This window comes from Dendropsophus ebraccatus, chromosome 12 (genome assembly GCF_027789765.1).
Source record: "Dendropsophus ebraccatus isolate aDenEbr1 chromosome 12, aDenEbr1.pat, whole genome shotgun sequence".
Taxonomy (NCBI): Eukaryota; Metazoa; Chordata; class Amphibia; order Anura; family Hylidae; genus Dendropsophus; species Dendropsophus ebraccatus.
Genome location: NC_091465.1, coordinates 12099375 through 12124583, shown reverse-complemented (window position 1 = coordinate 12124583; position 25209 = coordinate 12099375). Strand labels below are relative to the sequence as shown.

General features: G+C 41.5%; 2 protein-coding genes across 2 annotated transcripts; both read left to right on the top strand.

Moving 5' to 3' along the window:
* Positions 1-5035: 5035 nt before the first annotated feature.
* On the top strand, positions 5036-17867 carry LOC138769568 (nicotinamide N-methyltransferase-like). The gene is made up of 3 exons (XM_069948131.1): positions 5036-5192; positions 8412-8619; positions 17043-17867. The coding sequence occupies exons 1-3, from the start codon at positions 5039-5041 to the stop codon at positions 17494-17496; spliced, it is 816 nt and encodes a 271-aa protein (XP_069804232.1). The 5' UTR covers positions 5036-5038; the 3' UTR covers positions 17497-17867.
* A 1767-nt stretch (positions 17868-19634) lies between these two features.
* LOC138768625 (nicotinamide N-methyltransferase-like) lies at positions 19635-22461 on the top strand. Its single transcript, XM_069946576.1, has 3 exons — positions 19635-19782; positions 19965-20172; positions 22032-22461. Exons 1-3 carry the CDS (start codon positions 19635-19637, stop codon positions 22459-22461), a joined length of 786 nt encoding a protein of 261 aa, XP_069802677.1.
* The last annotated feature ends 2748 nt before the right edge of the window (positions 22462-25209 follow it).

The window sequence follows — 25209 nt, the reverse complement described above, 5'->3', positions numbered from 1 at the left end:
GGGTACCCCAGTTAGGAAATAGTTAACCCCGATCAATCACCACCCATAATCTAAGGGTCCATTTACACAGAAAGATTATATGACAGATTATCTGCCAAAGATTTGAAGCCAAAGCCAGGAATGGACCATAAACAGAGATCAGGTCATAAAGAAAAGCCTGAGATTTCTCCTAGTTTCAAATCCATCCCTGGCTTTGGCTTCAAATCTTTGGCAGATAATCTGTCAGATAATCTTTCTGTGTAAATAGACCTTTATGCTAAGTTTACACGAGGCGATTATTGGCCTGATCGTACGATTAACGATTTCAAAGTAACGATTTTTTTTTATAACGATCAGCGTTTAGACGGTACGATATATAGTACGGAAAAATCTTTTGCGATCGTTTTGCGATCGCGCGCCCGCAGCCTGGCCCGCCTGCAGCCCGCCCCCCCGCTCGCAGCCCGGCCCCTCGCTCATCCGCAGCCCGGCCCCGCGGTCAACCGCAGCCCCCTGTGCCGCTCCAATCGCTCCATCCTCCTGCCTTAGTTCTTGTCTGTCTGCCCCAATCACCTCTGAGACTAAGACCTGGTTTCCTTTAGGACTGCCTATACTTGCTTCCTACCCTATAATATCTTACCTGACTTATCAGTGTGTTAGTATGTGTTTGCCTTCTGATTTGGTCAGTATCTTTGTCCTCCGGTTGTTTGACTCCTGGTTTGATCCTAGCTTGCTAAACATCAGCCTTTGTGTATTTTTGTCCTCATTTTTTAATTGTCTTTATGCAAAAGAAGAGCCCATGGAGGCTCATTAAAGAGTCTCGAAACACAGGACTAGCCAGATATCCCTCTGGGAAGGACCCAGCCGAGGGGCGGCTCCTGTAGGGAAACCCCCAAAACCACCATATTAAGTGGCCCTATAAATCAATGAAATGACAAGAGAAAAACCAAGGCTAGGTAACCATCCACATACAGCTGTTTCGGAGTGTTGCCCCTCATCAGTGTGGAGCAGGATTCTGGCTAGGTGGGAGCAATGCCTAGTAGAGCCATAAGAGAAACAGATTGCTGATCTCAGGGGGACCAGCCAAATATAACACTGCCAGCTGCTGGTTAAAGCGACTCTGTACCCACAATCTGTCCCTCCCCCCCTCAAAACGCTTGTACCTTCTTATATATCCAAGGTCTGTCCTGGGGTCCGTTCGGCAGGTGATGCAGTTATTGTCCTAAAAGACAGCTTTTAAACTTGCAGCCCTGTGCCAAACTGGCGTGGCCTAGAGTGACTATGCATTAGGCTGGCACACCCTCTCCACCCCTCCTCCCCACCCTTTTCATCATCTGTGTGAATACTGAACATGGGCTGAATCGTTAGGGTACCTGTGCAGTTTTCATTGCAGAGGAATAGGAAAAATCCTGCCAGTGGCATTCCTAATCCCTAGGGCGGGGAGGAGGGACGGAGGGGTGGGGCAAGGTTAGGGCTGCAAGTTTAAAAGCTGTTTTTTAGGACAATAACTGCATCACCTGCCGAAAGGACCCCAGGACAAATCTTGGATTAAAAGCAGCTATCCGACGGTACAAGTGGTTTGGGGGGGGGGGGGTCAAATTGTGGGGACAGAGTCACTTTAAAGCACTCAATGCAGTGAAATCCTAGATGCATTGCACATGATCATATATATATATATATATATATATATATATATACTGTATACCTAATTCATTGGACTGTGTTTTAAACTAAAGGCGTATTGATCTGTTTTTTTCTTTTTATTAGAGGGATGATTTACCAATCTATGCCTTGACAGACCTCTAGCTCTTTCTAGGGCCCTGTTCACATTAGTTTGCGTATATCCCCTTGCTAGCAACCAGTCACACAATTCCCTAGCCTGTATTTCAAACTGTTCATTGGTGTTGTTTATCCGCCGTATCCGAACAAATTGCCCATGCGGTACCGCATCTTTTATGTGTTGAGGGTGATAGCTATCGTATCTCAGTAATAAATTGGTTTCTGTAGGTTTTCTAAAGCTACTTGTTTTTAACCTCTTAAGGACGGAGGCAATTTTCATTTTGCGTTTAAGTTTTTTCCTCCTTGTGTTTAAAAGGACATAGCACTTGCATTTTTTCACCTAGAAACCCACATGAGCCCTTATTTTTGGCGTCATTAATTGTAATTTGCAATGACAGGCTGAATTTTTGCATATAATATGCTTCGAAATCAGAAAAAAAAAATTTAATGCGCTGTGAAATTGAAAAAAAAAAAACCTCAATTCTTTTTCTTTGTTTTTTTTTTCGTTTTTACGCCGTTTGTCCTATGGAAAAACTGACATGTTATACATGTTCCTCAAGTCGGTACAATTAAAATGATATGCAACTTGCATAACTTTTATATTATTTGATGGCTTTTAAAAAAATAAAATAATAACGCTTTTATCCTTTGGTCTATGGGGCTGTGTGAGGTGTCATTTTTTGAGCCATGATATGTTCTTTCTATCGGTACCTTGATTGCGCATATGCGACTTTTTGATCACTTTTCATTACAATGTTTCTGTATTTGATGCTACCAAAAACGTGCAACTTTTGCACCTCGGCGGGTCTTTGCGCTCGCGCTATTTACTGTACGAGATAAGGAATGTGATAAATTAATAGTTCGTGCGATTACGCACGCGGCGGTACCAAACATGTTTATTTATTTATTTTTATTTATAAAATGGGAAGAGGGGGGGGGGGGTGATTCAAACTTTTATTAAGGGAGGTTTTTTTTTTTTATTAATGAGGGTTTGTCAAAGCGGCACTAAGCCGCGAAACTGTGGTCACCCAACTTGTCTCCCCCTGCGCACAGCAATAAAAGCCGGATGGTCTGAATACACTGCTGGTGAGTGCCTCCTTTCATCCTTGATTATTATTTTTTTTTAAACTTTTTTTTTTACACTTATACATTAATTAGAAGTCCCCCTAGGGTTAGGGTAATTCCCCCTGGGGTTAGGGTTAATCCCCCCTGGGGTTAGGGTTAATCCCCCCTGGGGTTAGGGTTATTCCCCCTGGGGGACTTCTAATAGAAACTACACTGATCTCTCATAGAGATCAGTGTATCTGTATAAAACAGCAACGATCCATGATATCGGTGCTCTATTGCTTTGCTTTTGCTTTGCCTGCTGCAGACCATTGCAATAGAATACCGAGCAGGGATCGGCATCATTCCGACGCTGAGGCCCAGCCTGGTAAGACCAAGGGATCCCCCCTCCACGATCGCATTGCGGGGGATCCCGCCACTAGACACCAGGGATGGGCTGTATTTAAGACAGTTAGATGCAGCTGTCATGTTTGACAGCAGCATCTAATACTGTTAATTAGCGGGAGTGGCGATTGGCCTGCTCCCAGTAATAGCCATGGTCCCGTTCTGCAGATAGCAGTCGAGATTGCGGCGTATCCCCCATCTAAACTCCTCTTGCGGACATATGCCGTACGGGAAGGCATATTTCTTTAAGAGGTTAAAGAACCTTCCACCACCTCCAATTTCACATCCAGAAATTCTAACTTCGAACCTCCAAAAATGTGGGTGAAGCGCATGTTATGTGTATTGGCATTTAAATGTTGACCACTTATTGAGAACCTCTTGACCATTGAGGAGAATTGTGAGGACATTGACATCCCAGTTCTATGCAGTGGAGAGAAGAAAAAAAGTACCTGGGTAGGTATCCTGGCGCTGCCAAAAAAAATCTTTATTAATTTTCCATAATACAAAATCACAAAATCATATTAAAACCTTCAATTATCCACATCCTACCCCATACAGTCTCCATATGCTGATTATACCCGGTCTAGTTCATTACCATCCGTCATAAAACATAACCAAGCAACATTATGCTCCGGAGCGGATTTCACCAGGGGGCTCAATCCATCTCTTTACCAGGTACTATCCAATTTTTAAACATCTAAACTCTTCCCCTTAGCATCACTTTATCCCCGTTTACTAACACCACCACTATATCTTACTATACTAACCGCAGAATCCAGACCCGTCTGGGAGAGCACAACAAACTAGCTTAATTTAAAAATTGTGAAGTTAACTCTAAGCCAGCAGTCCCGGTTATCCCTCAGCAGAATTCCGCTCCCCTTGCGTAGGGATATACTTCTGTTCTTTATCCACCTGGTAATTCCATCCATTCAGGGTACCCTCTTTGGCCGAACCGCCCCTTCTCTGGAGCCGTTCTGCCCCGCAGAAACCTTCCCAGCCAGCCATTTCTTCCTGGAGCACAGGCAAGCCCACTCAGGCAGACCACCTATGCTCCATACACTCTACTAAGCTCCTCATCCACCATTTATCATGATAAATTATGTTCCCCCGGTCAGCTTCCATTCCAAATCAAATCTAAAAAATTCTTTTACAATGAGTGGAGTATAAAAAATAAAACGTTTGATTTATTGGATAAAATCAGTAAAAATATACATAAATAGGAAATTAGCATTTCGGGGGTTTCATCTCCCTTCATCACATTGCATGTTGGCATTTTATTTTTTATACTCCACTCGTTGGGAAGGAATTTTTGGCAGCACCAGGACACCAACCCAGGTACTTTTTTCCTTCTCTCCACTGCATGAAACCACGGGTCCCGACACTGAGAGAGTCCCGTTTCCTCAATCCTTTGGCCGGCATCCATCATCTGATGCTACGAGCTACCTCAAATAGGAGTGATACGCATAAAGCCCAAGGGGCTCAATGGTGAGAGTCCACCTATACTTTTATTTCAAACATTTGCACGTAACAGGATTACACGGGGCGCCATCCTCCCAGACGTTTTTTTCCTCTTGTCTTAATCCCAGTTCTATAACCTATGATATCTTTATATCCTTATGCTATGTTAAAAAAGCAGGACGTCAACAAATATTAAGCTGCTAAGCGGGTTGTCTGCATGTTTTTTCCATATTTGAAGATCACTTATTGTCCATGTGACTTTTATTATACCTATTCCGATGACTCATGGAGATAAATCATGATGACTACTTATTAGCATAGTTTGTAATGATATAAAGCTCTTGAGCCCGGGTGTAGAGGCAGTCATTCTATGTCTATGATGGATTCCAGCACCTATAAGTACTATTGTGTACAAGGCTTTGATCCCAGACAACATCTGGAGGATTACTTGTCAGACAAAGCTGATATGGTCTTTGGAGAGGATGCCTTGAAATTTCCCATTGAAAATCTTGCAAAAATTTTCACAATTGGTACGTACCTTTATTATTTTAGTTCATTGTTCATTTTAGTTTTTTATTTTTCATATTCTGTGTCATTATAAAAATCCCTTTGTGTCATAATCAATACACTTCCTCCACTTTGCTGCTGGAAAAAAATGATGATGTAAATGTTAATAATTGGTCAAAGAATTGGCCATCAAATTCAACCAGTGGAGGGGGGGGGGGGGGATGAACGACAGATAAATTTTATATTTCTACATAATATTCTTCGGTTCTAAAAATGTGTCTCTTTAGAAGCCTCCAGTGTTTTTGCTGTGACAGCTCCACATAGTCACTGTTCTCATGGTAAAGACTTTTTTTTTCTCCAGGCGGAGGCAGTGCCCCTTTATCTTTTGAGAAAGTTTTACCTGGAACCTCTTTTCCCCATATTTCTTGTAGCGGCCATTTATATACTTCAATAACTTGATCACATCTCCCCTTATAAGTCTTATGTCAAGATGTAATTCTTTTACACTTTTATCATAACTAAGATGCCCCAAGCCCCTAATTTGTTTAGTTGCTGCCTTTGTACCTTTTCCGCTTCAAGGACATCTTTACTATGAATTACGACAAAAAACTGAACAAGCTAAATTTAAGACCCTCACTTTAAAGGGAAAATAATTTTTTTTTATGCATTTAAAAAGTGAGGCAACATTGTTTTATTACCGGGACCTGTTGTGCCCCCAGCTTTTGGCTGCTTTCACGGAGCACACACCTGTAGGCCATAGGTGACAACAGAAAGCAGAGTCATTGCTCCAAGTCAAAGCAGCGGCAGCAGCTAGAGCTTACTGAACATTTTTCCATCCACTGCTCCAATCTGCACCCTTATCTCCAGGAGGTCTCCCCAACAGCAGTGCTGTATTTCAACAGGACAATGCTCCAGGCCATTTGGTTTGTAACACTTGGCACTTGGAAAGATATGCTGGAATGGGCTGTAAGATCTGCAGCCACTCCTATGCAAAATATGCACCAACTGACAGCTACCGCAGCTGGCATGGGTCGAGTGTGGAGACATTTGATCACCCAAGAACAAGGACCAACCAATTATTCAGTAGGTGTTCCTAATATAGTGATCATTTGGTGTATACCCATCCCCTTGGCTATAAAACCCCTAAATGTGTTCGAACTAGTGCCAAGTGAACCGGGACTGTAAAGTCCAGGTCCGTACCCAAATCTTTGTGTTTGGGTCCTGAACACAAACTTCAGGGACCATACTATGCTCTGCTAGGAGAGGGGGTTATACTTACCCTCCTGGGCTCCCAGCCAGATTTGTACCTCCATCTACTGCATCCGCTAATTGGCTGAGCAAAACCTGCATGAGTCTCCACTCAGCCATTCAGTGGCTGCAGCGGTGTTCCAATTCAGATGCTGATTGTAGATAAAGGGGCCAATCTGGGAAAGATAGCTATAACCCCCTCCCTCTCAACAAAGAACAGTCTGGACTCCAGTAGGTCAAGTGGGGTTGCATAGCTCAGGAGGGTAAGTATAACTCTTCCCCCAACAGAACACAGAACAATCTGGCCCCCAGGGGGTTAAGTGGAGATGCATATGGCCCTAGGGGCAACACTGTTAACTATTTGCAGTGCTGAGTACACTGCACCCCCGCCCCCAGCAAAGAAGGGGTTAAATGACTTAACCCCTTACTTGCTGGGGCGGGTGCAAAGCACTCAGCACAGCAGATGGAGCACAGTCTGGATAACCAACAAGATAAAAAACCAAACAGCAGCATCCTATTAAAAACAGGATAGAAAAAGACATTTATTTGGGACCTACCCAGCCTAATAATACCAGCCTGTTACCGCCATGACCTGGAGAGTAATTTTTTGACGCTCCAAAACTACTGGTTCCTTCCCAGTACCCCTGTGGCAGTAGCTACTGGGGAAATAATGTGGCAGTTAGTATCAGTCATTTTACTGGCTAACCCTAGGCCCTGGCTTAGTAATGGATGCCATCTATCAGATACCATCCACTACAAAGCCTGTAAAGTGTATAAAAAAAAAGACAATACACACTAGAAAATCTTTTTTATTGAAATGAAAACACTCCCACATCCCTCATATACAATCCACTGGTCATCAACCATCAAATCTAACGTACTGTAGTCCTCAGGATACCGATATCTGCAAAACAAAATGCAGGAGCAGAACACCCATCATTTTAACAGGTGTTCTGCTCCTTTACAGTATGCAGCATCTGTACAGATTGCTGCTAACTGCCTGGTCCCCAAGAGGGTCAGTAGGGATGTTTTCCAGATTGAACAGTTGAATGCTTAGAATCCCCCCTTAACCCCCTGGTGGCCAGTCTGTTCTCTATTGAAGGGGAGGGAAGATATACTTACCTTTCTGGGCTCTGGTCTTCTTTGGTCCCTGTGTTCAAAGTGTCAAATGATCAGGAAACTATATTTGTGATGTCTTGTGACGTTAGAAATGTGCCTAGGAGTGCTAGAGCTCTGCACATAACCTTCTGAATAACTGTATTGTTAGTAGTAACTTTTAGCATTTGGGACCTCAAACTATACCGGCATATTTACAGGAAATGTTAGAAAAGTCTGATTCTTCTTCTTGAGATAGGTGCAGGCACAGGAGGTGGGATCTGCATCTATGAAACATTTAAGGTACATGTCATAATGTCGGACATGAGAATACCACTTAAGGCTATGTTCACACTACGTAAGTTCCGCAGAAATCACGGCCGTTGTCACAACGGCCATGAATTCGGAGGTACTTATGTAGTGCTGCAGGCTAAGGCCAGAGTGTATACATATGGTATACACTCCATCCGGGATCCCTAGCGGCGCAGCGAAAAAGTGACATGTCAGTTTTCTGCGGCCGCTATTCACTGAATAGAGGCCGCAGAAAACCCTGTCAGTGCAAACAATGGAGCGGGCGGCTCCGGCCGCTCGCTCTATTGTGTGCAGTGAGGAGTTCTGATGCGAGTGCACACGGAAGCGCCGTATCATAACTCAACAGCGCTAAAGATCATCCAGCCTGTACAGATGATCTTTTCTGAGACCGGCCGTTCTGTGACCCGGACGGGTCACGGAACAGCCAGTCTCTTACCAAATGTGAACATAGCCTTAATCTGTTTTTCGGAAGTATGAGGCCAATGCAATCAAATCAAACCCCCATAGAAAAATTGCATTTTACATTGTTTTTCTTATTCTTGGGTATCTAGAAAGCAGATTTTTATGTTTTAAAACATTTTCTGCAGGTCACATTGAAGGAGACGTCTTGCTTGACCTCAGTGTTGGTTCCATGGTCCATCATCTCATTGCGGCCTGTGAGTTTTTTGAACACATCATAGTGCTCAAGGTCAATGACCGATGCATCCTGGAGCTGAAGAGATGGCTGGACTCACGGACAGGAGCGTTTAACTGGGAACATGTCACAAAGGTTCACAGAGAAAATGAAGCATACAGGTAAAACAATTGTCTAAAATTCCGAGAACATCCACTGTCATTGCTATTGTTACTACTGTACAAGCAGTGGCGTCGCTAGGCAGTTTTATCCGGGGCAGGAGCCTGCTGCCCCGAATGTTTTCTCCCCCTGCATCTCCTATAGACTGTCAGTGAGTGAGTGCACTCACACTGACTCTGACTGTCCCGTGCAGTCAGAGTCAGTGTGTGCCGGTGCAAGCTGTTATCTGACTGGGCCCTGGTTCAGGCACTTACCCAGTCAGATGCCAGCCAGTGCGGGCACACTGCACACTGAATATGTCTGTCCTGGCCCCGCAGCAGGATGTGCAGCAGTCAGTGAGTGCAAGCTGTCATCTGATGGGGCTCTTACCTTACCCAGTCAGATGACAGCCATTGCGGGGCCCCTGCTCCTGGAGAGGCCCAGTAGGCTGCCTCATGCTGTAGTCTGGGGTCCTGCTCCCTCCACATAATATGTTTCCTGCTGTCCTCTGCTGTCGGGAGGAGGGGGAGGGGCGGGAGGACACAGGAGAGCCGGGGCGTGAGGAAGAGGGAGGCTGGACAGGAGCTGAGGACAACCTGATAAAAAGTAAGTGTGTATGTGAGTGTGTGTGCCTGCCTGCCTGTCCGTGTATGAGAACTGTGGATGTCTCTATGCAGTGTGCAAGTGTATGTGTGTAAAGTGTGCTTATGTATGTAAGGTGCACAGTGTGTGTAGTAAACGTGTAAAGGATGTATGAATGCATGTACAGTATATGATATATGAGCAGTAACGGTAAGTGTATGCATGTACAGTATATGATATATGAGCAGTAAGTGTATGCATGTACAGTATATGATATATGAGCAGTAAGTGTATGCATGTACAGTATACGATATATGAGCAGTAACGGTAAGTGTATGCATGTACAGTATATGATATATGAGCAGTAAGTGTATGCATGTACAGTATACGATATATGAGCAGTAAGTGTATGCATGTACAGTATATGATATATGAGCAGTAAGTGTATGCATGTACAGTATATGATATATGAGCAGTAAGTGTATGCATGTACAGTATATGATATATGAGCAGTAACAGTAAGTGTATGCATGTACAGTATATGATATATGAGCAGTAAGTGTATGCATGTACAGTATATGATATATGAGCAGTAAGTGTATGCATGTACAGTATACGATATATGAGCAGTAACGGTAAGTGTATGCATGTACAGTATATGATATATGAGCAGTAAGTGTATGCATGTACAGTATATGATATATGAGCAGTAAGTGTATGCATGTACAGTATACGATATATGAGCAGTAAGTGTATGCATGTACAGTATATGATATATGAGCAGTAAGTGTATGCATGTACAGTATATGATATATGAGCAGTAAGTGTATGCATGTACAGTATACGATATATGAGCAGTAAGTGTATGCATGTACAGTATATGATATATGAGCAGTAAGTGTATGCATGTACAGTATACGATATATGAGCAGTAAGTGTATGTATGTACAGTATACGATATATGAGCAGTAAGTGTATGCATGTACAGTATACGATATATGAGCAGTAAGTTTATGCATGTACAGTATACGATATATGAGCAGTAAGTGTATGCATGTACAGTATACGATATATGAGCAGTAAGTGTATGCTTGTACAGTATACGATATATGAGCAGTAAGTGTATGCTTGTACAGTATATGATATATGAGCAGTAAGTGTATGCATGTACAGTATATGATATATGAGCAGTAAGTGTATGCATGTACAGTATACGATATATGAGCAGTAACGGTAAGTGTATGCATGTACAGTATATGATATATGAGCAGTAAGTGTATGCATGTACAGTATACGATATATGAGCAGTAAGTGTATGCATGTACAGTATACGATATATGAGCAGTAAGTGTATGCATGTACAGTATATGATATATGAGCAGTAAGTGTATGCATGTACAGTATACGATATATGAGCAGTAACGGTAAGTGTATGCATGTACAGTATACGATATATGAGCAGTAAGTGTATGCTTGTACAGTATATGATATATGAGCAGTAAGTGTATGCATGTACAGTATATGATATATGAGCAGTAAGTGTATGCATGTACAGTATACGATATATGAGCAGTAAGTGTATGCATGTACAGTATATGATATATGAGCAGTAAGTGTATGCATGTACAGTATATGATATATGAGCAGTAAGTGTATGCATGTACAGTATATGATATATGAGCAGTAAGTGTATGCATGTACAGTATACGATATATGAGCAGTAAGTGTATGCATGTACAGTATATGATATATGAGCAGTAAGTGTATGCATGTACAGTATACGATATATGAGCAGTAAGTGTATGTATGTACAGTATATGATATATGAGCAGTAAGTGTATGCATGTACAGTATACGATATATGAGCAGTAAGTGTATGCATGTACAGTATACGATATATGAGCAGTAAGTGTATGCATGTACAGTATACGATATATGAGCAGTAAGTGTATGCTTGTACAGTATATGATATATGAGCAGTAAGTGTATGCATGTACAGTATATGATATATGAGCAGTAAGTGTATGCATGTACAGTATATGATATATGAGCAGTAAGTGTATGCATGTACAGTATACGATATATGAGCAGTAAGTGTATGCATGTACAGTATATGATATATGAGCAGTAAGTGTATGCATGTACAGTATACGATATATGAGCAGTAAGTGTATGCATGTACAGTATACGATATATGAGCAGTAAGTGTATGCTTGTACAGTATACGATATATGAGCAGTAAGTGTATGCATGTACAGTATATGATATATGAGCAGTAAGTGTATGCATGTACAGTATACGATATATGAGCAGTAAGTGTATGCATGTACAGTATATGATATATGAGCAGTAAGTGTATGCATGTACAGTATACGATATATGAGCAGTAAGTGTATGCATGTACAGTATACGATATATGAGCAGTAAGTGTATGCTTGTACAGTATACGATATATGAGCAGTAAGTGTATGCATGTACAGTATACGATATATGAGCAGTAAGTGTATGCATGTACAGTATATGATATATGAGCAGTAAGTGTATGCATGTACAGTATACGATATATGAGCAGTAAGTGTATGCATGTACAGTATACGATATATGAGCAGTAAGTGTATGCATGTACAGTATACGATATATGAGCAGTAAGTGTATGCATGTACAGTATATGATATATGAGCAGTAAGTGTATGCATGTACAGTATACGATATATGAGCAGTAAGTGTATGCATGTACAGTATACGATATATGAGCAGTAAGTGTATGCTTGTACAGTATACGATATATGAGCAGTAAGTGTATGCATGTACAGTATACGATATATGAGCAGTAAGTGTATGCATGTACAGTATACGATATATGAGCAGTAAGTGTATGCATGTACAGTATATGATATATGAGCAGTAACGGTAAGTGTATGCATGTACAGTATACGATATATGAGCAGTAAGTGTATGCATGTACAGTATATGATATATGAGCAGTAAGTGTATGCATGTACAGTATACGATATATGAGCAGTAAGTGTATGTATGTACAGTATATGATATATGAGCAGTAAGTGTATGCATGTACAGTATATGATATATGAGCAGTAAGTGTATGCATGTACAGTATACGATATATGAGCAGTAAGTGTATGCATGTACAGTATATGATATATGAGCAGTAAGTGTATGCATGTACAGTATATGATATATGAGCAGTAAGTGTATGCATGTACAGTATACGATATATGAGCAGTAAGTGTATGCATGTACAGTATACGATATATGAGCAGTAAGTGTATGCATGTACAGTATACGATATATGAGCAGTAAGTGTATGCATGTACAGTATATGATATATGAGCAGTAAGTGTATGCATGTACAGTATACGATATATGAGCAGTAACAGTAAGTGTATGCATGTACAGTATACGATATATGAGCAGTAAGTGTATGCATGTACAGTATATGATATATGAGCAGTAAGTGTATGCATGTACAGTATACGATATATGAGCAGTAAGTGTATGCATGTACAGTATATGATATATGAGCAGTAAGTGTATGCATGTACAGTATATGATATATGAGCAGTAACAGTAAGTGTATGCATGTACAGTATACGATATATGAGCAGTAAGTGTATGCATGTACAGTATATGATATATGAGCAGTAAGTGTATGCATGTACAGTATACGATATATGAGCAGTAAGTGTATGCATGTACAGTATATGATATATGAGCAGTAAGTGTATGCATGTACAGTATATGATATATGAGCAGTAAGTGTATGCATGTACAGTATACGATATATGAGCAGTAAGTGTATGCATGTACAGTATATGATATATGAGCAGTAACGGTAAGTGTATGCATGTACAGTATACGATATATGAGCAGTAAGTGTATGCTTGTACAGTATACGATATATGAGCAGTAAGTGTATGCATGTACAGTATACGATATATGAGCAGTAAGTGTATGCATGTACTGTATATGATATATGAGCAGTAAGTGTATGCATGTACAGTATATGATATATGAGCAGTAACAGTAAGTGTATGCATGTACAGTATACGATATATGAGCAGTAAGTGTATGCATGTACAGTATACGATATATGAGCAGTAAGTGTATGCATGTACAGTATACGATATATGAGCAGTAAGTGTATGCATGTACAGTATACGATATATGAGCAGTAAGTGTATGCATGTACAGTGTACGATATATGAGCAGTAAGTGTATGCATGTACAGTGTGTGCATATGGTGTATGCATATGTTTCCAGTATGTAAATATATGTGCAGTATGTGTATATGATGTATGTATATGGTGTATGCATGTATTGTATGTGATGTATGTGCAGTGTGTTTAGGGTGTGTGTGTATGCATATGCGGTGTATTAGATGTATACACAGGGGGACTAACAGCAGGGGATATTAACCCTTAGGGGACACAGCCAGTTTTCATTTTTGCGTTTTCGTTTTTCCCTCCTCGTGTATATAAGGCCATAGCGCCTGCATTTTTCCACCTAGAGACCCAAATGAGCCCTTATTTTTTGCGCAACTAATTGTACTTTGCTAAGGCAGATGTAATTTTTGCCTAAAATGTGCCGGGAAACCAGAAAAAAATTATATGTGTGGTGAAATTGAAAAAAAAAAACGCATTTCTTTTATTTGGGGGAAATGTGTTTTTACGCCATTCGCCCTGGGGTAAAACTGACTTGTTATGCATGTTCCTCAAGTCGTTACGATTAAAACGATATGTAACATGTATAACTTATATTGTATCTGATGGCCTGTAAAAAATTCAAACCGTTGTTAACCAATATACGTTCCTTAAAATCGCTCCATTCCCGGGCTTATAGCGCTTTTATCCTTTGGTCTATGGGTCTGTGTGAGGTGTCATTTTTTGCGCCATGATGTGATCTTTCTATCGGTACCTTGATTGCGCATATATGACTTTTTGATCGCTTTTTATTACAATTATTCTGGATTTGATGCGACCAAAAATGCGCAATTTTGCACTTTGGGATTTTTTTTGCGCTGACGCCGTTTACCGTGTGAGATCAGGAATGTGATTAATTAATAGTTCGGGCGATTACGCACGCGGCGATAGCAAACATGTTTGTTTATTAATTTATTTATTTATTTTTATTTATAAAATGGGGAAAGGGGGGTGATTCAGACTTTTATTAGGGGAGGGGGTTTTGTGTTATTAAAAATACTTTTTTCTTTTACTTTAGACATATACTAGAAGCCCCCCTGGGGTTAGGGTTATTCCCCCTGGGGTTAGAGTTATTCCCCCTGGGGTACTTCTAGTATATGCACTCTGATCTCTCATAGAGATCCATGCAGTATAGTTATACTGCATGAATCCATGAGATCGGTGTTCTATTACTTTTGGCTGCTGCAGCCAAAAGTAATAGAATGCCGAGCCGGGATCAGCGCCATTACGGAGCAGACCCCGGCCCGGTATGGATGCAGGGATCGCCCCCCCGCAATCGCGCCGCAGGGGGGCGATCCCCCCACTAGACCACCAGGGATGTGTAACCGCAAGTATTTAGAAGCAGCTGTCAACTTTGACAGCTGCTTCTAAGTACTTAATTAGCGGGCACGGCGATCGGACCGTGCCCGCTAATAGCCGCGAGCCCGGGCTACTCGCGGCACCCGGGATCGCGGCAGTTCAGAGGGTGGTCGCCGCGCGACCCCCCTCTGAACTCCCATAGCGGCACGAGGACGTTAAATAACGTCCTGGTGCAGCTATGGGTTAAACCACCTTTGATGGCGGCTGGGGGGTGGGGTGGGGGGTGGGTTTGATGGGGGGCGGGGGGTGGCCGCTAGGTGAGGTAATGTGTATGTGTGGAGGATGGCTGCCAGATGAGGTAGTGTGTGTGTGTATGGGTCAGGTGGGGTAGTGTGTGTGTGTGTATGGGTCAGGTGGGGTAGTGTGTGTGTATGGGTCAGGTGGGGTAGTGTGTGTGTGTGTGTATGGGTCAGGTGGGAGTAGTGTGTGTGTATGGGTCAGGTGGGAGTAGTGTGTGTGTATGGGTCAGGTGGGAGTAGTGTGTGTGTATGGGTCAGGTGGGAGTAGTGTGTGTGTATGGGTTAGGTGGGAGTAGTGTGTGTGTGTGTGGGGGGGGGTTACTGCAGGCAGAGAGGGGGAAATGTATTACTATGGTGGATACAGCAGATGCATTATTACTATATAGGGGAAAAAGCAGGGGACATACTTCTTAGAAATGCTTTTACTTGGCAATTTTTCACCACTGGGGTGTACTGCTACTGGTGACAGTGACCCTGACAGGAGCCCAGGCCAGGTGGCTGCCTCTTTCTGCTTAGCCACAGTTGTTATGAGTGGCAGCAATAGAGCAGGGCTAATAGAGCGGTCATTGAGGTTACTAACCTCTGCACTGGGCTCCTTCGCTAACCATTTATGACGACACTCAGAGGGCCCGGGCCCCGGATGTTTTAGGACCCTAGCAACGCCCCTGTGTACAAGAGATATGAAGGCAGATCTGGGAACTTTTCAATCTGTGTATATTTTATCTAGTTATCTAGCCATGGTTAACGTGATCCTTGACTCAACAGTTGTGTCATTGTGATCATGTTAACACAAGCTACGTCTCTTCCCTAAAAAGTCTATATTTTGTTAGGGACCGTAGGTAAAAAAAAAAAATTAAAAAACATACACATATACCTCAGTCTCATGCAGCTTCTGCTGTGTTGTCATCTGTCCCCACTGAGTCTTCTGCTTACTCTACTTCCAAGACGGACAAGTTACAAGTTGCCCAGCCAATCACTGAGGAAGGACATTGCTGCAGGCAGGGATTGGCTGAGCGGGCAGCCGCTGTTGGAATAAGTTCTTCTCAGAACTAAAAAGAGTGATAAGAAGGGGACCGGATGATGTCCCAGCAGGAGCTATGGGAGACCAGTATAGATAAGTAGGTCTTTTTATTTATTTTTTTTGCCACTTCCAGACAAAAATTAACTATTCTTGGTGTCCGGATAAGTTGGTTAAGATCAGTTAGTAGAAAAATGCACATGTATCCACCCAAATTGATACCCAAAGGATCATATATAATATTAGAAAGGCACAGAATAAATTTGAAGTTAGAAACCAACAGAGGCACTCACCATGGAAGAATCGCTTTCACATTCAGTTATTTATACAGACTACACAATCTTAAAGGGGTTATCCAGCACTACAAAAACATGGCCACTTTTCCCCCTCTCTTGTCTCCAGGTCAGGTGTGGTTTGCAATTAAGCTCCATTTACTTCAATGGAACTGAGTTTCAAACCCCACCCAATCTGTGCAAGAAATTGTACGGGGCCCCATGAATCCTGTATCTGCCCCCACTCCCACCCCGCCTGCCGATGTACATACTCAACTGGTGGCCAGCGCATTCCCGTGGCGTTCCATTCTGCCAGATCCCCAGCACCCGAGTGACATCACTACCTAGTCTGGGAGCTGAAAGAATAGAATAGACGAGGGGCTCCTGTGGATGGAGGAGCAATGCTGCCTACAACCACAAGAGAAACTGGCCTGGCCTGTCAGTGGCTGCTGTCAGCCGTAGCCACCATGGAGGCACGTTTTGCCGGTGAGGGGCCTCCCTGCCGTACAGGCCCTGTAGCAGTCATATGGTCTGCCTCCATGGTAGTTATACCACTGCCCTCAGCCTACAGTGGTTTTCTGTTCCTGTACAATTGCTCAAGGTCTTGACAATGAAAGCTTGACACTTAGTATACCAGCCTGTGTCTTTTCTTCACTAGCGGAAGCCAATAATCTAGAGCTAACTACTGAGCTTTCATGACGCCGTATTCCTGCTGAATGTGAGAAGTCACTTTCCTGATTTTCCCATTTCTTTCAGTGATAAGTTACAGGACAAAGAAGAAAAGTTGAGATCCGCAATTTCACATGCAATAAAATGTGACCTTGAGAAGGAAAATATGACGAATCCGATAGTCGTGCCGCCAGCCGATTGTATCATCAGCGCTTGGCTCTTAGATGTTACCTGCAAAGACCAAGATGATTATATCAGATATCTGAGGAAGTTCTCAGGGCTGCTGAAACCTGGTGGACACCTCATAATAATAGGGGCTTTAGATATGACATATTACACAGTTGGGAAAAATAAACTTCATGCTCTCACATATGATGAGGATTTTGCCAGGAAAGCTCTAGTTGGAGAAGGATTTGTCATCGATGACTGTAAGGTTCACAAGAGAACGGCCGTGAGTTACCTTACCGACTATAAGGCCATGATATTCATTGCAGCTCACAAGGAGTATGGTGCATTACAAGCAACACAAGTTATTAAATAAAGGACATATGCAGTGTTTCATTTAATATTAAATAGTATGACAGAGGTTGCAACAAATTAAAGGAGAACTCTGGCAACAATTATAAATCAAATGGTGCCAGATTTGTGCTCTCTGCTGCCACCTCTGTCCGTGTCAGAAACTGTCAAAAGTAGTAGAGGTTTCTATAGGGATTCGCTACTGCTCTGGACGACAGTTCCACTCATGGACAGAGGTGGCAGCAGGGAGCACCAGAGTTCCTCTTTAATATTCTTTACAAAGTGAGTGGCGAAGGTGGAGAGGGTGTTAAGCCTTTTATCAGTGGTCTCAAAAGTCTCAGCATCTCTGGTTAATAAAACAATGGGCCTGAAGGAGAATAAAAACATTTTGTCATTGGTTGGAGTGGATTGTTTCATTGTTTCAAGGGGGCAACTTTGTAGAAGAGCTTATCATACTACAGTATGGGGCAGTCATACCTGACTTAGTAAACTACCTAAATAGCAACTCCCTATGCCTGTGGTTTACAGTAGAAACACAGAACCTGACATGTTCCAAAGAAAACGATTGTAATAATCAGCTCGCCGGAATGCCGGACAAGCCACCCGATACTGCTCATGTGCTCTGATTTGGCTTCTATGGGGCACAGAGAAGAGACCAGGTGTGAGATGGGTATAATCCAGAGAGGTAGATCCACCATGATGTTAGTTCACCCTTTTAAAAGCAGAAGAACATATCCTTCTGTCATCAACGCGTTTCAAGTTGCACACCATTCGCTTTTTGAATGCTAATCAGATTTCAGGGCAAAACTCGCATTGTGAAACCCGCTGTGACATGGTACACGAGAATGTCCCCTTAAAGTTTAAATGACACTTCAGACAAATTGATGGGATATCCTGTCCTGTGTTTGTACTTGGGGGGCAGTGCTATATCTGGCCACTCTATCCCTAATATATGGCATATATTACCCTCTGGTGACCACCACCTGGATTCACTAGACCATGCCAATGACCGTGTCATCCACCCCACAACACATGGTACTTTTAATAAATAATTTAACTTTTTATCTGCTTCTATGGGCCCTATTCCACCGGACGATTATCGTTCAGATTATCGTTAAATCGCTCGAATCTAAACGATAATCGTTCGGTTGAAATGCAGTTAACGATTAACGACCGAACGAGAAATCGTTGATCGCTTTATAAGACCTGGACCTATTTTTATCGCAAAACGTTCGCAAATCGTTCGCATTGAATAAGACATCGTTCGGTCGTTCGCAATAGATACGAACGCAATAGCGAATAAATAGCGAAGAAAAAACTATCGCAATTACGATCATAAGTAACGATTATCGTTCCATGGAAATGAGTGAACATTTTCAGGTCTTTCGCAATAGCGGTCGTTTGAGATCGTTAATCGTTAACGATAATGCAAACGATAATTGTCCGGTGGAATAGGGCCCTAACTGTTGGAGTCTGCACTAACCTTTATGGATTAGTCACACACCATTTTTGTACTTAATACAGTAGTTAAGCCCCTCTGTGCATCTATATAGTAATTATAGATATAGTGATTTTTCCGCGAAGGCTGGGTTCATACAGCCCTTTTGCAATCCGTTTTTTGGAAAACGGATGGAAAAACGGATGCATTTGTGTGCATGCGTTTTGATCCGGATTGCAAGAACGGATTGCAAAAATGTAGTGTGAACCCAGCCTAATTTATGAATAAAACATCTCTGGGTTGCTGTGCCTGAGTGACCCAAAGCTTCTGAGCCACCTAAGAAGATGTTAGTGATGTAAATGGCACATGGGAGGAAGAAGGCCTTATTGACTTTGCGTTGACAATTTAGAAAGCTGATGCAAAAACTTAAAAAAATTTTTTGCATTTACCAGCATGACTTTTTGTACATCTATTTGAGCCATTAGGAGGAGTTCCCTCTGGTTGGATGTGTCGGCATCGGCATCAGAATGTACCTAACTAAATGCGGTGTTTACAGTGTCTATGAGATGTGAATACAGCCACCGGCCAAATAACGTAAACTAGAAAAACAAATATCACGTCGACACCACCTGATACACCATGGATGACCCAGGTGATAAGATCCAAGGCATTCCCCGGGATGGTACATAAGTGCAGAATCTCTTCGCAGACACAAACAGGAGACCATGGCGGCCACCACCTATAAGCATTATCATGACGAAGAGTGCGATATCAAACACCTGGTGGAGTCTCACTTTTCCGCTGGAAGTGTCAGCATCCGAGAAGAATCCATGGCTGAGCCTACAAAACGACTACACAAAGTTTTTTCTTCAGGTCTGTATAATATAATTATAATATTACAGTGTTTTTAGTGCCACCAAAATTTAAAAACACCATGAGAATAATAAAGCCATTATTAGTTATATCAGTGGCGGAATATGAAAGACAAATCAGTGTCCTTCATCCATTGTTCCATTCTCTATCTGACCAATTCTCATTTCTCCTCTTTCCTACAGGACTGGTGAAAGGAGACTCATTGCTTGTAATGAGTGTCGGGGCGATGGTCTATCCACTCTTCTCAGCCAGCAATGTCTTCAGTAATATCTATGTCATGGACACCACAGACGCCAGTGTCAAGCACTTCAAGCAATGGCTGGAGAAGGGCGATGAAGCCACCGACTGGTCCGATGCTTCCAAATTAGTTTGTCAGCTGGAAGGAAACCCGTACGTAGACTCATCTATGGGAAGCTAATGGGGTACTCCAGTATAAATTTTTTTTTTTTTTTTGCTAAGACATTGCTTCAATAAAGTTATATTACTTTGTAATATACCTTTATTAAAATAAATGTAGAGATTTTTTAAACATATTCAATTCCATTGACTGTGAATTGTAGTTCACAATTGATGGTGTTTGGTATTACATAATTCTGGGCTATTCATTTTACATTAATAAAATATATATATATATTGTATGGAGAACTACAACTCTTATCAGTTCCTGAAGGTCTATAGCTGTCAGGACATGATGGGAGCTGTAGTTCCCAGTCTATGGGGTTGGGTGTTACATAGTTCTGGGGTATTGATTTTAAAATGAATACCCCTGATGTAAAATGAATACCCCAGAACTATGTAACACCCAACCCCATAGATTGGGAACCACAGCTCCCATCATGCCCTGACAGGTATAGACCTTTAGGTACGGCTGGGAGTTGTATTTCTCCCAACAAAATAGATAATTCTGGGGTATCCATTTTACGTTAGTAAAAAAATATATATATTGTGTGGGAGAACTACAATTCCCAGCAGTTACTGAAGGTCTATAGCTGTTAAGCATGTTGGGAGTTGTAGTTCACAATCTATGGGGTTGGGTGTTACATAGTTCTGGGGCTGCGGCAAGACAGTGGAATGAATGGCTGAGCAGGAAACCAGGGAGTCCCGGAGGCAGGCCGGAAGAGTAAAGTATTAACCAGGCAGGGCTGGGGTAAGGGGGGCGGGGCTTTACATACTCGCAGTGGAAGCAAGAAGGTAAACCTATACAAACTGGCAGTACCGGGAATAGTTAAAGCGACACTGTACCCACAATCTGACACCCCCCAAACCATTTGTACCGTCAGATAGCTGCTTTTAATCCAAGATCTGTCCTGGGATCCGTTCGGCAGGTGATGCAGTTATTGTCCTAAAAAACAACTGTTAAATTTGCAGCCCGTGTCAAACGGGAGTATCTGTGCCCTAACTTTGCACCACCCCTCCGTCCCTTCTCCCCGCCCTCCTCATCATTAGGAATGCCACTGGAACATTTTCTTCTGTCTGAACACTGCACAGGTGCCTTAACGATTCAGCCTGTGTTCAGTATTCACACAGCTGATGAATAGGAGACAATCAGCCTGGAGCATTCCTAATGAGGAGGAGGGTGGGGAGGAGGGACAGAGAGGTTGTGCCAGCCTAATGCATACGCACTCTAAGCCCCAGCCGTTGGGCACGGGGCTGCCAGTTTAAAAGTTGTTTTTTAGGACAGACAATCTATCTATCTCCTATCTATCTATCTATCTAACTATCTATCTATTTGTATTACAAGGTGTGCAGTCCCAAGGTAACTGTAAATGTTTCATTCAAATTTCAAACAAATTTTGTAAAATATATACTTTAGTTCTTCAAGACAAAAAACTTCTCTTTAAACAGGGATCCATACATTAAATCCTTAACCCTTTAGTGACCACTGATATGGCCTTTAAAGACGGTCACTACTGGGCCTTATTCTGATCCCATCATCTTTTTATGGCGGGATCAGAATAAGTGTTTGCTGTGCTCCTGCATCAGCATCGCGGGAGATCAGCTATCAGTATGACAGCTGATTTCCTGCTGTAACTACCCGAATCTGTAATTTACCACTCTGGGTGGTTTAACCCATTTATATGCTGCTGTTAAATCATGACAGCAGCATGTAAAGGGTTCCGGTGGAGTATGTCCATATACTTACCAACTGGAGATCCCATGGCAAGGTCCTGACTTCCGATAATCTCTATGGTAATCCCAGGAGCCTTTTGAAAACATAATTGTTTACATTGATTTTTTTTTTTTTTTAGAGATGCATGGAAGGAAAAAGAAGAGCAAGCGAGAAGAGCGGTTAAAGGAGTCTTTAAGTATAACCTAGTAGATGGTTGTTGTAACCTTTCAGTGGTTGTCCCACCAGTTGATTGTGTCCTCATAGCTTATCACTTCAATGTCAGTTGCAAAACTAAGGAGGATTTCAAAAACAGCCTGAAAACTTTCACGTCCTGGCTGAAGATCGGCGGCCATCTGGTCCTCTTTATTGCACTCAATATGACTTTTTACCGGGTGGGCCATTGCAAGTTTACTGCATTGACAGTAGATGAGAAGTTTGTAAGAGAGGAGGTGACTAATGCTGGTTTCACCATTGAGAAAGAGGAGATCATACCCACCTCGATAGAGAATGATCTAGTGAATTATAAGAATTTTTTTTTCTTAATAGCCCAGAAGGAGAGAAATGTTTAACAATGGTATTTAGGGAGATGCAATAATGAAACATGACTAACAACAACTTGATGTACTAATTGCTAAAAATTACGCTAAAGTGACAAAAGAGACACCAATGTTTGCATATTGGACTCAAATTGTTGTAATATGAGCCTATGAGTCTACACAAAGCAATGGCAATACAGATAGCTTAATTTTACCTTATAACCCCTTAAGCAAGAATGCAGCAAATTTTCATTTTTGCATTTACATTTTTTTCCTTCTCTTCCCTTAGAAGCCATAACTCTTTCAATTTTCCAATCCACAGACCCATATGTTGGCTTTTTGTTGCAGGAAACAACTAGACTTTTTAAAAAACCCTTTTTATTTTACCCAAAAATGAACGGCGCAACAGGAGAAAAACTATTTGTGTGGTGACACTTAAAAAAAATAATAAAAAAAAGAGATTTTGTGACTTTTGTTGGCTTTCATCTGTATGCAGTACACTTTACGGTAAAAACTGATTGTGACAGTAATCTGTGGGTCAGTATAATTACAACAGTTTCTATAACCTTTGTTTTATTTTACTATTTTTTAAAAAAACTTTTTCTTAAAAAAAATTAGTTTGCTCTATTCTGACTTCTTTTAATTTTATTTTTGAATCTATGGGACCATTTTCATTTTGAAGAGCTCTTTATAATGTTTTTCTGATATATGATTTTACTAAGAATTTACAATTCTGGCATTTGGAATTTTCTTTTCCACTTATGCCATTAACCATGCAGGATTACTATTAATATTATTATTATTATTATTATTATTATTATTATTATTATTATTTTCAAACTTTTTAGGTCCCCTGTAGAGTACCACCGTTTTAGATTATTCTAAGGTTTAGATTGGTGTGCCTTTTGGCTGCAGTATACTGTGGCCTCAGCTCCTAAGAAATCCAATAAAAGAAGTCAATTAAAATGATACACTTTAGAGTTTTGGAGATGCTGTTATCCTTACACAAGTGTTGTGCACTATGGGGGACATATATAAAAATGAGCCCCAGGCATACGCCACAGTAAGGAGCACATTCGCCATTTTTCCGTGGCGTACACCAGCCATATCCCCTGCTCACTTAAAGGGCACTGCAAGGTGGATTTATCATGATTTATGCCCACTTGCAGGTGTAAATCATGGCCCAAGCAGGTGTAGAATTGTTGTGCAATGTCTGTGCCAGGCGCAAGGCCATCCAGATTTACTAAGATGCGACTCCAGGAAACTAGGGCGGAGCTTTATTTAAAATCTCCTAAATGCTTTTATGTTCAATGGCATCTGCTACACTAAGCAAGATCTTAAAACTGCACAAAGCTTTACCCTAACAGAGGATAAGAAATTTGTCTGTGGTCAATGTTGGTTTTGTCACGGTGCAAGTTCATTGTATAGCGGAGGCAATATAATAATGTCTAGCTGCAGTCAGGGCTGATTCTAGGTTTTCTGCTGCCTGAGGCGAAACCTGAAATGGCGAAACTATAAATCTGCTGCCCGAGCAATAAACTTGTTTGACCTCATGGCAGAAACGGCTTCATTCCATGACTGCAGCTCAGCTCCTATTCACTTAAAAGAGTCCTGAGCTGTAGTTACGCATGGCCACTGCTACACAATGAACAGTCACGGTTGGGGAAGAGCAAATGCAGAAAAAGCATTGAGGAGTTGTTGTTTTTTTCCATACCACCCCCAAAAACTGATAAATGATTATATGTACCCCAAAATAGCAGCAATAAAGAATATGACTTATACATAAAAGGAACGACTAAAATACAACAACATTTTGATAAAGAATAAAAAAAAAAAAATACTAAAATATATATTTTTTAAAATTATACATATTTGGTATTCCTGCCCCACAGAATGTGACTGCCAAAATGTTGAATAAAGTATGAGATTTGCCAGCATGGCTATTGCAAGTCTATTTAACCCATTAGGCCACATTCACAGTCCAGTGTTTTTTAAGGACCGTGTAACCGGTTGCTTTTGATAATAGTCGGAGAAGGCTATAACCACACAGATTTATAGAAAAATAAGGTATTTAATACAAAGAACAATACTTAGCTGTAGTTACAGATGGTACAGATGCATAGATGTTTCATCCACATTGAAATGGGGAGCCCCTTTGTATATTATGGTCTGATATACGCCCATTTCCCTCGATGACCTCCAGAGTGCAGGGCACCTTCCATCCATGGTCCCAGCTGAGGCTGACTAGAAGCTACATCCCCCCGACCTTTATAGTAAGTTTGGGTGGGGGGTGATGTGCTTGTATGTCTATGTAGACCACTGATGACCATGGATGGAAGTTATCTGATGTTTCTCCGGCCTTGTACATATTTACCAAGCACAATGGGGACCCAGTTTTACAATTACAGCTATAAGGTTCTTTCAGCCATACAACAATAGCAACAAACAACTGTATCCTCCAATGTTTACACTATTGTTAAGGTATATGGCTGGACAGTTGACATAGGTGTGACAGTATACATACACACACACAACTACAATGACTTCTACACACATAGCCATACGAATAAATATATATATATATATATATATATATATATATATATATATATATATATATACACACAAGACATTAAAATAATACATTCCTTCTCATTACATCAATAAGACACTTTAATTTTCTGAAATGAACCCATCCGGTTACAGACCGTGAGTCCACTCTGTGATCCGTGAAAAACAATTGGATGCGCTTGGATGGGGTTGGGGGTCAGGAGTGGGGCG

What these genes read in the sequence shown, in the direction of transcription:
- LOC138769568 (XM_069948131.1), top strand. Translation starts at nt 5,039, where the DNA reads ATGATGGATTCCAGCACCTATAAGTACTATTGTGTACAAGGCTTTGAT. An exon ending in TGCAAAAATTTTCACAATTG is followed by an intron (nt 5,193 to 8,411) that starts GTACGTACCTTT and finishes CATTTTCTGCAG; the next exon opens with GTCACATTGAAGGAGACGTC. An exon ending in AGAGAAAATGAAGCATACAG is followed by an intron (nt 8,620 to 17,042) that starts GTAAAACAATTG and finishes CATTTCTTTCAG; the next exon opens with TGATAAGTTACAGGACAAAG.
- LOC138768625 (XM_069946576.1), top strand. Translation starts at nt 19,635, where the DNA reads ATGGCGGCCACCACCTATAAGCATTATCATGACGAAGAGTGCGATATC. An exon ending in ACACAAAGTTTTTTCTTCAG is followed by an intron (nt 19,783 to 19,964) that starts GTCTGTATAATA and finishes TCTTTCCTACAG; the next exon opens with GACTGGTGAAAGGAGACTCA. An exon ending in TGTCAGCTGGAAGGAAACCC is followed by an intron (nt 20,173 to 22,031) that starts GTACGTAGACTC and finishes TTTTTTTTTTAG; the next exon opens with AGATGCATGGAAGGAAAAAG.